This window comes from Suillus subaureus (genome assembly GCF_016647635.1).
Source record: "Suillus subaureus strain MN1 chromosome Unknown BJ212scaffold_2, whole genome shotgun sequence".
NCBI classification, from domain to species: domain Eukaryota; kingdom Fungi; phylum Basidiomycota; class Agaricomycetes; order Boletales; family Suillaceae; genus Suillus; species Suillus subaureus.
This window is the reverse complement of record NW_024538558.1, coordinates 2300629-2312947: the sequence shown is the minus strand read 5'-3', so window position 1 is coordinate 2312947 and position 12319 is coordinate 2300629. Positions and strand designations below refer to the sequence as shown.

Sequence of the window (12319 nt, the reverse complement as noted above, 5' to 3'; positions counted from 1 at the left end):
GAATTGGAGCTTCGTTATGATCTGCACTGTGAATGTATGGCTGACGTTCTTCCAACTCGAACCGAACCATTCGGACGCGTGTGGTCTTGTTTGCATCAGTGGGTCCAGATATGACCCCTGTCCACTCGATTTATTATTCTACGTACATAGATACATCACCACATAAATCTTCCAACTCCCGCTCGTTCTTTGTATAAAAACACATACATAGTCGCCACATTTATTACCATGTACCAAATGCCCTCGACAAAAATACCGTAGGGCTGCACATCCACAACCTGAGCCCTGAGCAAGATATATGGCACCAGGAAGTAACGCGGTTCCAGCAGGGGAGTAGGCAGTAATGTAGGCAAAATTAAAACGGGCAGGACCAACGTCTGCAACAGCGATTGATCACGGGCTGATGTATGACGTCCAGGGTCAATGACATCGATGTATTCTGGAACCTAGAAAAACGACCCACCAACACGAATCCACCATGCCCAGGCGCACGCTTGGTACCCCGGAATAAACAGGTAAGGTACTACCGCATGCAGCATGAATACTCGACGCCAGATATAGAAGGTGAAATGACGGTTATCAGACAGGAGGAATGGGTGATGAATACTATATTAGATCCGTGAAGGTTAGGTTGGTTATCAACCAGTAAAGGGAAGCTCACGTGAAACGCTGGATAGTAATCCACATGAAGATCGATATGATGACCGTCAGAAGCGTTCTCCTACGGCACATAATCCATATCAGCATCCACACGCTTGCTCATAATTAACCCGGTCACCGTTTATTCCCAAACATGCGCAAAATGACCTCGGTAGCAACCTTCAATGGGCCGCTTTCGCCATAAAGCACTGCCGGCCACCCGATCATTGTTGCAAACGCAATGAAGTAGTACAGCTGTGGCACGTGAAATGAAGGAATGTGATTGGATTTGTCGCCTATACATAACATTGGCGGCTATCTCGATAATTATGGCCGAGAAAAACGCACCAAGCACGATGCCATCGTTCCAAATCACAAAACCACCGAAAAGTGCGAGAACCACCGCATAAGGAATAAACGCGGGGAGCAACTCAGGTAGTGCTTTTGGGGCACTCAGTGATCGATCGAAGAAAGTCACCTGGAATCACGATATGAACCCATGAGCAGACATAGCAACCCTGCCGTCACTCACCTGGCCCAGCGCCCAAGGCGGGGGGATCGTGTAGTTCGGCTTGTCCAGGTTTGAATCGCAAACGCATGAGCTGGCTCGCTGCATATGCGTACAATACCCAAATAACATTGTTTTGACGAAAGAGGCAGCTCACAATTCCTAGCTAGGGACGCCCCTGGAGTTGTGAGCATGCATTCTAGAAAAACCTAGGACAGACTGAATCACGTACCAAACCAGCAAGCCAGTGCTTATTTTGCGTCGCAGCAACTACGGTACACAAAACAGAAACAAGACTTGGAACCTCTGTATAATATAGAAAACCAAAAAACCACGCTATTGGAAAGGTAGACAGAATAAGCGCCTCGATCGAGGGTGCTAATGTTGGTGGTGAACGACGCCGCTGATGGAACCCCAGCAACCGCGTGAGGACAAGCGGTAGCGCCAAGAGGGTAAGGGTAGTGGTGAGACGGAGCAAATTCAGGTTGCATTTGAACATAAAGACCCAGTGCAGCAACACACTGAGCATGTATCTGCGGGATAATCGTGTTGAGTCAGAGGAACAGTAGGAAATTGTGAACGACGTGCAGTCCCGGCGGTGTGGTAATTTTTGGGTCCCAAGTTGACCATTCACCCTCGCAGTAAGCCAATGCCTGCGGTACATGGAAAGGTTCATCCTAGATTATCATCAGAATTGCGGGTGAATCCAGTGAGAGGCTAACAACATGTAGTCACCATGTACGGCTCCGTAACCACAGCATTGAACTCCTTCAAGACGGCTACTGCGACACCGCAGTAGACTAGGTATAATACTCTCGTGTTCGAAGACATAGCGGCTTGCACGAGGAATATCTAGTAGGTAAGTAGTGTATGGATCGGAGAATCGCAGTCGACGCGGGTGCAGTACTACGAGGTCTAAACGTCATCCTCGGCTACTGCCACTGAGAGATTTCAAGTTACCACCATCAAGTCGCACCATAGTATGGTTTCATATTGCAATATAGATCTCATGCATACAATTAACACAGGTTGCACTCAAGCCCGCCAGTTCTCATTCAATATCATGTCACGATCCATTAAAGGCTGGGTATTTCAAGGCCTTCCAGAGCAGGAATCGGTCTCTCTGCCTGCGGGGTGATACGTGCACCGTGACGGCGTTCATTCGACTTTCCATAGTCAACAATAGCAGACTGGTGGATCGTGGTTAATGTAAGTCCAGCAAGGTATGACGCTCATATGTCAGACTTACATGTGCAGTGATACGGTTGTCCCAGAGCACGACGGTCCCAGGCTGCCATTTCACTCGGGCTTGGAGGTCTGCGCTCTTATCGATATGGTCGTAAAGGAACTTCAGGATATTCTCTAATCGCAGGTATCTATCAATGTCCAGTTGACATTCCCACAGTGATCAAACGCACCAGATTCCTCACGCTTCAGGCCAACAATACGCGTCGTGAACTGGCGGTTAACATACAATGCTTCCTCTCCAGTGACCGGGTGACGCCGTACGAGTGGGTGGACATGCTCCACTGGCTCACGTCTCACGATGCCGCCACGCTTGCCGGAGCGCGAGAATTGAGCCTGCTCGACCCCTGAGTGCACTGCACTGAGTGTGCGCAGGAAGGCGACAAACGACGGCGAGAGCTTCTTAAGAGTCGATATCTGGGACGTGAATAATGTGTCTCCCCCTGTCGTTGGCTGCGAGAGGAGGAAGAACGTTGTGAGCCCGGGGGGCTGCAGCTCGTACGAAACATCGGAATGCCAGACAGTCGACGTGATGCTGTCCTCCCTTTCAAAGTTGTAGGACGACTTTGCATCCCTGAAGCCCACAGTTAGTGAGTAATGAATAAACACGCTTGCACTACTCACTTGTACACAAGGTGAATTTGCGGATAATCCTTGGGGTGTCCAGACGTAGGATGAATGTGCAGCCTGCATGACAAATTAGTCAATAATCGTTTCAACACCAATGAAAATTCGACGTGTGGTGCATCAGGGGCACTTGCCCAATTGAGCAGACAAAGAAGAAGCACAACAAACCTTCCAAAGTGTCGTCCCCACTCTAGGTACGAATCAGGCCCTCTATCTATAAACTCGTGCTGGTCCCTAAAGACCATAAGTCCCCTTCTTGCAACCTTACAGACAATAAGCGACCATAGTCATATCACGGAAATTGGCATACTTCGAGCGCAAGTTGGTCCCTTCCCTCACTATCAAGGGTCGCGAGGTTCACACCATGGACCTCTGTGCCCAGATTGGGCGTCAGTTCCACCACGTTGGTCGCATTCTTAAGGAATGCACGAGGATCTGCATGCTTGAGTGCGCGGAAGCCTGGATCTTCGTGTTTGAAGGGTGTAAGCGGTGGGTATTGTTCAGGTGAGAAATGGGGAAGCAAATTGGCATAGGAGTATGATTCTGTCTTCTGCTCTTGGTCACCTCCGCGGAGGTTGAGTGTCGACAGGGTCTGCGAGGCTTCAGTAACCGTTTCGACAGCGGACATACTTGCGGCAATGCACTTTACGCTCAGTGACAAGTGACAGTGAGGTGAGAACCACGTAGGAAACTAGAATTTGATTTTGTAGCACCGGTCTGGTATTCGCAATCCTGAGCACGAAAGTCGCAATTAACGGCGCGTGATGTCTTATATTTTTGGTGTTAGGAACTAAGGAAAACCTTACTGCAGATACGTGACCAGGTCACCGGGCAGGTAGTCATGGCTTATTTGAAGACACGACTTGCATCGATGGCAAGCCCAGACTAGAGGAAACGTGTTATAATAGATCCCTTCGTGTTTTTTGGTCTACCAAATATATGGTGTGAGAGCATGACAGGCTCACCTTAATGGCGTTTTCTGATCTCGATTTTTTGTGTCATACGCTACCCCTCCACGCACATGCAAGTGAGCTGGGATACTGCATGTATGTGTAAAGTGATTGCAACCACGCACCTTCGCTGTCCTTCGACATCCGTAGTAGGATGATGAGGGTTTAGAGCAATTGGCCAGTGAATGTTGAATCATCACCACACAGCTATTTAATGCAACGATTGAGTACCTACAATGTATAGACCCAGTGAATGCGCGATATACTAGATGTACCCGAGTGTTCGACAGTTTCATGTATTGCTCTCGATCCACAACACAAAACAAATACCGGATAGTTATTGGTAGATATATTAACATCTCAATAACATGGCCCAATTTTTTATATACAGAAAAGTTGATCAGTTGTGTACCTGCAGCATGTCCGAGCACCTTTAGTCTATCTCACCTAGTGTTCGTGCATTTGTCACATTGCGTCACAGGTTGCCGACATTGCCGATTGGAAGTCCGCCGCGCACGCAAGTTCAAGTTCAAGGCTTTCGCTCAATATTCAATGACAATAGAAATGATAACACGTATGTATATTATTGATTTGAATGAGTGCATGTGGTGGTGATGCTACAGTGTGTGCGAGTATGAGAATATTGTAGTATGTGCGTGAATTAATCTGCGTGATGATATGGAAACATAAAAGTGTTGATCATATGAATAATGGGGTACTATGTTACCGCGGACTTCGTGATTAGTGTCATTAGGAGGGAGTTAACTGTTGTCATTTGTACCGTGAGTCGTAATATGTATGTTTGAAGGTCCCGCAATTGGTTGGTTCATCTCAGTAGCATCACTCGAAGGCTGCCTATGACCATCAACATCGAGTCTTCGGCGTGTTAGTTGCAGGTGGATGCATAGAGGACTCGGACTCAACATTCTCGTTTGATGTTGTCGTACTGGTCAGATGTGCGCGTTTTTGTCCACGTGTACGGCCGTACAACCCAGTAAATTTGGGGTCAGTCTTGAGGGCAGGATTGTTATTGAGGTGCAATTGAGGTGCGCCTGAAACTTGGTGCCATGAAAACTCCGTTGCGGCATGGCGGGACTTTAAAACGATGTAACGTCTTCAAGTGGTAGATTGTCACGCCAGATAACATATCCTTCACTTGTGCATCAGTAGTCCAGCTGGCAAATCACCCTCGGATATTGTCATTTTAGCTAGATATCTGTCAGAACCAATGTTCTAAGCACTTCCGAGGTCAAGATTGGTGTAAGTTTGCCTTCCCGATGCTGATCAGTGTGCCAAATTGTCTCCAAACGGTATATATTGTATCATAACACTTGCACAACACAATCATTTAAAAAATAAAAGACATAGAACTACTTGTTAACAATGCAGGACTATTTGATTACAATAGAAAACAATCTGCAGTGTGAGCACGAACTGGTACATCTAGTAATGCTGCTTAGCGTGAGATTCTTCACGCGTCTCCATCACGTGATGGAAATCACTTAAGTGATAAGATAAGATAACGGTACCAAACACTAAGTTCGGAAGCAATACGCCTTATTGTCTTTGATCCTCAACCAAATTGATGAAGTTCCTTCGGTCACAACAATAGCAACTCTCACAAGACAATAAGCATTTCTTGAGCCGCATCTCGACATTTCCGGCTTCACACAGTATGAGCTAACGTCACTCGATAGGTTCCCCTAGCTCTAGCCGCGTGTTTCAATGCCTCATGGCTACGAGTCTATCGCGAGTGCCACTTTGTCGTTTGACTCTTTGCATGATAGCATATCAGCAGAGAACATCGGTGGCATCTTTTAAGTGCAGTGGGTTATTAATCAGATGAGTCACGAACAATTGAGTTTTGACATGCCGATCACTGCCCGGGCCTTCTCCCAGCTTTTTGTTTTGCAATAGACCATGTCATATTAGGCTTATTGTATGGTATGCTTCCAGGGCGGAACTCTTCCACAAATGGCCCTAGCTTCCAAAATAGATGGTGTCACCACGTCCACAGTGGTATGATCGGCAAGTTGTGGACGTTCCGTCCGCCCTCAAAAGGCCGCCAGATCTCCTGGAATCGTTAGGAATTTATTCTCTCCCCGTACTCGCACTACCTTTTGCTGAGCCTTCCTTGTGCTCTTTGCCAGTGCTTGCCTTTCTTTCTCACAGCGCTACCCTCCCCTATTAGGTCTCGACATGGAGACTAAACCATACAGCAGCGCGACGAACGTTGTTGCTCTTCAGAACCTTCGCGCCAGAGGCGTGCCCGATGTTCCCGAGGATGTCGACTTTCTCATGGAGCATCTCAATGACCCTAACTTTGATTACTATGCCGCACTTCCCTCTCCTACCTCATCCACCACTGAGGTGCATGAGCTTGAGCCCAAAAAGATAGCGATGTCAGAGTACTCTGGCGGCGCCTCGGACTTCGATGTCGAGTCTCGAGTTGAGTCTACGCGCTACTCAACAGCTTCGAGAACTACCACAACTTCAACATTCGAATATGACGAGTGAGTCCTATGGTGTCTTGTTACTGCTCTGCTGACCGCCATATGACAGCGAGTCACCTTACCCTGAAGTTCGTGCCGCTGTGGCTAGCATTGACGACCCCACCATGCACGTCAATACGTTCCGCATGTGGTTCTTGGGTATTTTCTATACCGTCCTCATCTCGGCTCTTAACCAGTTTTTCTCCATGCGCTGTAAGTTGACATTTTCTCATCTCCCTTGATTCCGTTTGCTCAAGTCACTCTTAGACCCTTCCATTATTATCACTGCCATCATTGCTCAGTTGACCGCCCTACCCCTTGGCAAAGGGATGGAGCGAATCCTCCCCACTACACGCTTCAATACCATGGGGTACACCTGGTCATTCAACCCAGGACCATTCAACATTAAAGAACACGTACTCATCACTGTCATGGCGAACGTTGTAGTCAGCGGTGCCTATGCCACCGACATTATCGCGACTCAGAAGGTCTTCTACAATCAAACCCTCACTACCTCCTATCAACTCTGCCTTGTTCTTTCAACGCAACTCATCGGTTTCTCTATGGGTGGCCTTCTTCGTAGATTCCTTGTTTGGCCCAGTAGCATGATTTGGCCTGGGGCACTTGTCACCTCCGCTCTGTTCAACACACTACACAAGTCATATGGCAAACATGAGAGTCGCCACATCTCCCGGGAGAAATTCTTTTGTATTGCACTGGGATGCAGTTTCGTATGGTACTGGGTACCTGGATACTTGTGGACTGGACTGAGCATATTCAACTGGGTCTGCTGGATTGCACCTAATAACGTGGCCGTGAACGCGCTCTTTGGCACGTCCACTGGTCTTGGGATGGGCATTCTTACTTTTGACTGGTCCATGATCGCGTACGTCGGAAGCCCCTTGGTGACGCCTTGGTGGTCTGAAGCCAACACGGTCGTTGCCCTTGTGATCTGCTTCTGGATCATTACGCCGATCATCTACTGTATGTTCTCTCCCCCTTTCATCGTGTAATGCACTCAGAGTATCTCGCAGTCACCAACACTTGGTTCACCGCGTACTTGCCAATCTCCTCCTACTTGACTTTCGACAACACTGGATTGCAGTATGACGCTGCTCAGGTGGTCGCCAATGGCTCTTTCAACGTTGCGCAGTACGAGGCTTACTCGCCCGTCTTCATGACAGCAACCATGGCTGTTGCATATGGTGTTGCATTTGCCGCTTTCTCCTCAGTAGTCGTGCACACATTCTGTGAGTTCCTTTAGATCTGCTTATTGCCCCATTCTGACGGCCTTATCGCAGTGTGGTACCGCCGTGACATCGTTCGCCGCCTCAAGAGCAGCCTGAGAGATGAGCGTGATATTCATTCGCGCCTGATGCAGGCATACCCCGAAGTTCCTCAGTGGTGGTATGTTATCCTGGGCCTCGTAATGCTTCTCCTCCTCTTTATCACGGTGGAGATTTTCCCCACGGATCTCCCCATTTGGGCTGTTTGCGTTGCTCTCGCTCTCGCTGCACTCCTCGCGATTCCGGTCGGCATGCTCCAGGCAATTACCAATCAGCAGATCGCCTTGAACGTTATGTTCGAGATGATCGGTGCCTATTTGCTTCCTGGCAAACCCATCGCTGTCATGATCTTCAAAGCAAGCGCATACATGGGTACAAACCAGGCGGTTGGCTTTGCTGGTGACTTGAAGCTTGGTCATTACATGAAGGTGCCCCCGCGTCTCATGTTCACAGCACAGGTCCTCGCTGCCTTCCTCAGTTCCATCGTTGTCACCCTCGTGCAGGACTGGATGTTCGCCAACATTGTGGACATCTGCACACCCACACAACCTCAGTTCTTCATCTGCCCGTCTACCAGCACCTTCGGAAGTGCGTCGCTCCTGTGGGGAAGCATTGGTCCCCACCGTCTCTTCAGTCCTGGTGCTATGTACAGCCCATTGCTCTGGTTCTTTGCCATCGGTGCCTTCCTCCCCATCCCCTTCTACTACCTCGCTCGCCGTTTCCCTCTCTCTTACTGGAGATACATCAACATCCCAGTGTTCTTCGCAGGCATCGGCGCCATGCCTCCTGCCACTGGCATCAACTTTGCGTCTTGGGCAATTGTCGGCTTCATCTTCCAGTGGTCCATGCGCCGCTACCACTTCAGGTGGTGGATGCGCTACAACTACATCCTCTCCGCTGGTCTTGACGCAGGCGTCACGCTCAGCCTCATCGTCATCTTCTTCCTTCTTCAGATGCCGAAAGGTGGAATCACCCTCAACTGGTGGGGTAACACTGTCTGGCAGAACACTGCAGATGCAATGGGCACGCCCCTCTACGTGATGCCTCCTGGCCAGACATTTGGCCCTTCGACTTGGTCGTAAAAATGTCACATTGGATGGATAGTCTTTGTATCACTATGTGTAAAATCCCCCCACTGCATGAGTCACCACACCCATTTCTTTCACACCGACCACAGCACTGTCTTTAACACGTGATTATTATTCGTTGCATCACTTTCGCATTATATCTTCGCATTACCATTATTTTCTTCGGGTTCTGGTGACTGCATCAACGCACTTGTATGTACCGATGACACAATGAAACAATATGATAAAAACATTGCCCGATTTTGCGCTGAGTTTTATAGTCGAGGCAGACCATGGACAAATGAAGGTTAACGTTGTGACACGTTCCTTGCTGCTCTTGCAATACCATACCCCGATGACAGTCTTCAATGCTTTCAAAGCTTTACATATCGGCCTCACCGCAAATTTTAAGTTGCGAACCAAAGCCAATACAACGACACGATGAAATACAGCACGAATAATATTGATGAGAACAAGAAAAGTGATACACTTAAGCAGGCAAACCCCAGATCCTGACTTCCCTTCCGCTTGTAGCCCAGATCTCCTTGCCCAGCTCTCCAAACACCATATCCGACACCTCACCCGCCTCCTCGAAATGTACAAGCTCATCCCACGACTTGTGAGCAAACACACGGATGCCTTCGCTGCCCGCGACTCCTAAGTACTGTGCGCTGTAATCGTACAACACCTTGTTGACCTTAAACCCTTCCCCGAGAGAAATGGTGTGTGCTGTTTTCATCTTCCTCAGGTCCCAGATGGCGACGGAAGAGGGGCTGTCGGGAGCGAGGAGATGGTAGCCATTCTCTGAGAATGAGATTGAATTGACGGTGAAAGGCGAGACATCTGGTGGTGTGATGGATGCAGCTATGTTACCGGAGCGAACGTCGCATATTTGGATCTTGGATGAGGGAGTGCCCAATGCAAGGAGAGCACCGTCAGGATGGATTGCAAGGGATGTGAAAGCATCTTCCCCAGGGGCTGACCGGTACACCTGGGTAAAGTTGGAGAGTTCATGGAGCGAGTATGTCTTGTCGAGGGAAGACAATGCAAAGATGGAGTTCGTGGGATGTACAACGAGGCCAGTGAGTTCTCCCTTGTGCGTCCGAATGGTTGCTTTTGGTATGTACTCGCTAGAGGCGCTATCATGCGCCCATATTTTGGCAATTTTATCTGCACCTGCAGACAAAATCAAAGTCGATTCACCCTCGTGCTCGCGGAAAGCGACGTGGTTGACTTTCTTCGTGTGACCTTTGAGGGAGGCCAATACCTTGTCTGTACTTCTATCGTACAGCTGGACAATTTTATCGTTACCGCCCGTAAGGAACTGAGCCGGGTTAAAACGGGAAACGGCAAGAGAAGTCATGCCAGCAGGAGAGGCCGAGTGCAATGATGGAATGGTGTGTGTTGCAACGAATGTCTTCACTTCTGCAGTACCCGTGTAACCAGCTGGAGCTTTGCGCTTTTTACGGGTAGCAGAGAGATTTTGCTGGGTCTCATCGATCTGGTCGACGATCTCTTTAGGGAGAGCACCTTCCTGAGTACCATTTTCTTCAGTCATTTCCACGTCTTCAGCCGCACCGCTTGCTGGAGCGATTCCCATAGTTGCCTGGACATTAGCCAGAGCTCTGAAACAAGGACAAGACGTGTCAGCCTGATGTAAGAAAGAGTATACTTGGAAAGCGCGTACTCTCTGGCAGCATCACGTTCTCTTATGAGACGGGCGATGACGCGACTGGCTGCATCTTGTGCGTATAGAGCATAACTTAGCTCCTGGCGAGTGGAGTTGTACTGTTGCTTCAAGGCAAACGTCTCCAATACTAATGCGTCCCACTCATTTTGAAGCATGTGCAACAGAGCCGGAGTGGAAGTTGCGGCGGGAGGTCGTGGTGGCGCAGTTTTAGGGTCTGGTAGACACGAATTAGCGAGTGTGAATTGAATTTTTCGGATTGCAGCATTCACAAAAAACCCAACGGTACATGCTGCTGCGAGAAAAGTGACAATGAAAAAAACTCACTGGCTTTGACAGTCAACAAGTCAGACTCCTCAAGCTTCTCCCCCGTCAATGGGTCGGTGCCATTGTCGTTAATGTATTTAAGAATCAACCGACGTTCATAAACTTGGCCGGATTTTGAAGAGATGACCGGGTCCTGAGGAGGTTCGCCAGAGATACTACAGAAAAACATGGCTGCCTATATGAACGAAGACCGTCGTTCCTTAACCTTCATGAGTTGGAAATGTTTGTTGATACTTATTTGCCACATACTAGATCTACGGATACCACTAACATGGCGGACAAGAAGCAGCAGCTCGTCCTGTCCATAATCGACTTTTTGAACCAATCCATAGATGATGGCACTGTCAAACAAGACGACAGGGAAGGTCTTGAAGTTGCCAGTACGTTTTGTGTCTTCGTTCGTCTCTTTTACGTTCTGTGGCTCATTGACGCGTATTCACGCAGTTCAATGCATCGGCGAGGCATTTGGTGTCGATCCGTCCGACGACAAGCAGCGGCAACGCCTGGATATTAAACCAGCGAAGCTACAAACCATATTCGATGTATTCTTGAAAACAAGAGACAAAGTAGCATCTTCGCCGGCATCCTCATCCACACCCTCTGCCCCTTCAGCGGAAACAAAGGCCAAGGCTGAGAAACTTAAGCAAACGGGAAATACGCACATGACACTTAAGAAATATGACGAAGCCATTGACGCGTACACCAAAGCCATCGCGCTCGACTCTGCCAATCCCGTCTACTACTCTAACAGAGCAGCCGCATACGCTAGCAAAGGCGACCATGCATCTGCAATCCTCGACTCTGAAAAAGCCATCGAAGTTGATCCTAAATTCGTTAAGGCCTACTCTCGTCTAGGGTAAGTATCCGCTATCGATTTCCACGTAATTCGATCTCATTCCACCGCTCCACTAGGCACGCGCAATACACTTTAGGAGACTACAAAGCTGCTGCTGCCGCATTCAAGAAGGGAGTTGAGCTCGACCCCACAAACGCCAACCTGAAATCTGGTTTACAAAATGCCATGGACCGCATTCCTTCTGAAGATGATGAAGATGATGATGGTCCGCCACCACTCGTGCCTGAAGGGGACATCCCATTGTCAAATGCGCGCGCTGGCCCAGGTGCGGGTGCAGCCGGACTCGGTGGTATGGCGGACATGTTCCGCAACATGGGGGGAATGGGTGGGGCAGGCGGCATGCCCGATCTCGCTAGCCTCATGAATAACCCCATGATGATGCAAATGGCACAACAGATGATGGCCAACGGCGGAATGGAAAGGCTTATGTCGAATCCAAATGTCGCTAACATGGTAGGCATCTTCCCTCTCTTGTATATTTCAAGTAGTCATTTCGATCATTCTTTATTAGATGAATCGGATGCAATCTGGTGGAGCTGCGCCCTCTATGGAAGAACTTATGGCAGATCCAGAGCTGAGGAATCTGTGAGCTGATATCCACCTGTCCGTCATGTAATTTTGAGCTCACCTCGCCG

At 48.9% G+C, this 12319-nt stretch overlaps 5 protein-coding genes across 5 annotated transcripts; 2 read left to right on the top strand and 3 right to left on the bottom strand.

Annotated features, from left to right (window-relative positions):
• Positions 1-84: 84 nt before the first annotated feature.
• Positions 85-2419, bottom strand: BJ212DRAFT_1319125 (glycosyltransferase family 59 protein). The gene is made up of 9 exons (XM_041334348.1): positions 1883-2419; positions 1712-1824; positions 1380-1680; positions 1168-1313; positions 988-1091; positions 779-935; positions 662-721; positions 464-606; positions 85-400 (listed from the first exon to the last, which is right to left on the bottom strand). The coding sequence occupies exons 1-9, from the start codon at positions 1976-1978 to the stop codon at positions 156-158; spliced, it is 1365 nt and encodes a 454-aa protein (XP_041199529.1). The 5' UTR covers positions 1979-2419; the 3' UTR covers positions 85-155.
• Positions 2224-3647, bottom strand: BJ212DRAFT_1258792 (TauD-domain-containing protein; the record flags this gene model as incomplete). The annotated part of the gene is made up of 6 exons (XM_041329970.1): positions 2224-2337; positions 2397-2509; positions 2566-2966; positions 3017-3079; positions 3188-3282; positions 3330-3647. The coding sequence occupies 6 exons, from the start codon at positions 3645-3647 to the stop codon at positions 2224-2226; spliced, it is 1104 nt and encodes a 367-aa protein (XP_041199528.1).
• A 2521-nt stretch (positions 3648-6168) lies between these two features.
• BJ212DRAFT_1512056 (OPT oligopeptide transporter) lies at positions 6169-9135 on the top strand (the record flags this gene model as incomplete). Its single annotated transcript, XM_041341651.1, has 5 exons — positions 6169-6482; positions 6532-6674; positions 6729-7445; positions 7496-7711; positions 7763-9135. The coding sequence occupies 5 exons, from the start codon at positions 6169-6171 to the stop codon at positions 8827-8829; spliced, it is 2457 nt and encodes an 818-aa protein (XP_041199527.1). The 3' UTR covers positions 8830-9135.
• Positions 9136-9150: 15 nt separating this feature from the next.
• On the bottom strand, positions 9151-11055 carry BJ212DRAFT_1454384 (nuclear matrix protein NMP200). Its single transcript, XM_041338852.1, has 3 exons — positions 10829-11055; positions 10502-10718; positions 9151-10439 (listed from the first exon to the last, which is right to left on the bottom strand). The coding sequence occupies exons 1-3, from the start codon at positions 10995-10997 to the stop codon at positions 9305-9307; spliced, it is 1521 nt and encodes a 506-aa protein (XP_041199526.1). The 5' UTR covers positions 10998-11055; the 3' UTR covers positions 9151-9304.
• Positions 11056-11099: 44 nt separating this feature from the next.
• BJ212DRAFT_1259802 (uncharacterized protein) lies at positions 11100-12273 on the top strand (the record flags this gene model as incomplete). The annotated part of the gene is made up of 4 exons (XM_041330055.1): positions 11100-11208; positions 11273-11684; positions 11741-12137; positions 12196-12273. The coding sequence occupies 4 exons, from the start codon at positions 11100-11102 to the stop codon at positions 12271-12273; spliced, it is 996 nt and encodes a 331-aa protein (XP_041199525.1).
• Between the last annotated feature and the right edge of the window lie 46 nt (positions 12274-12319).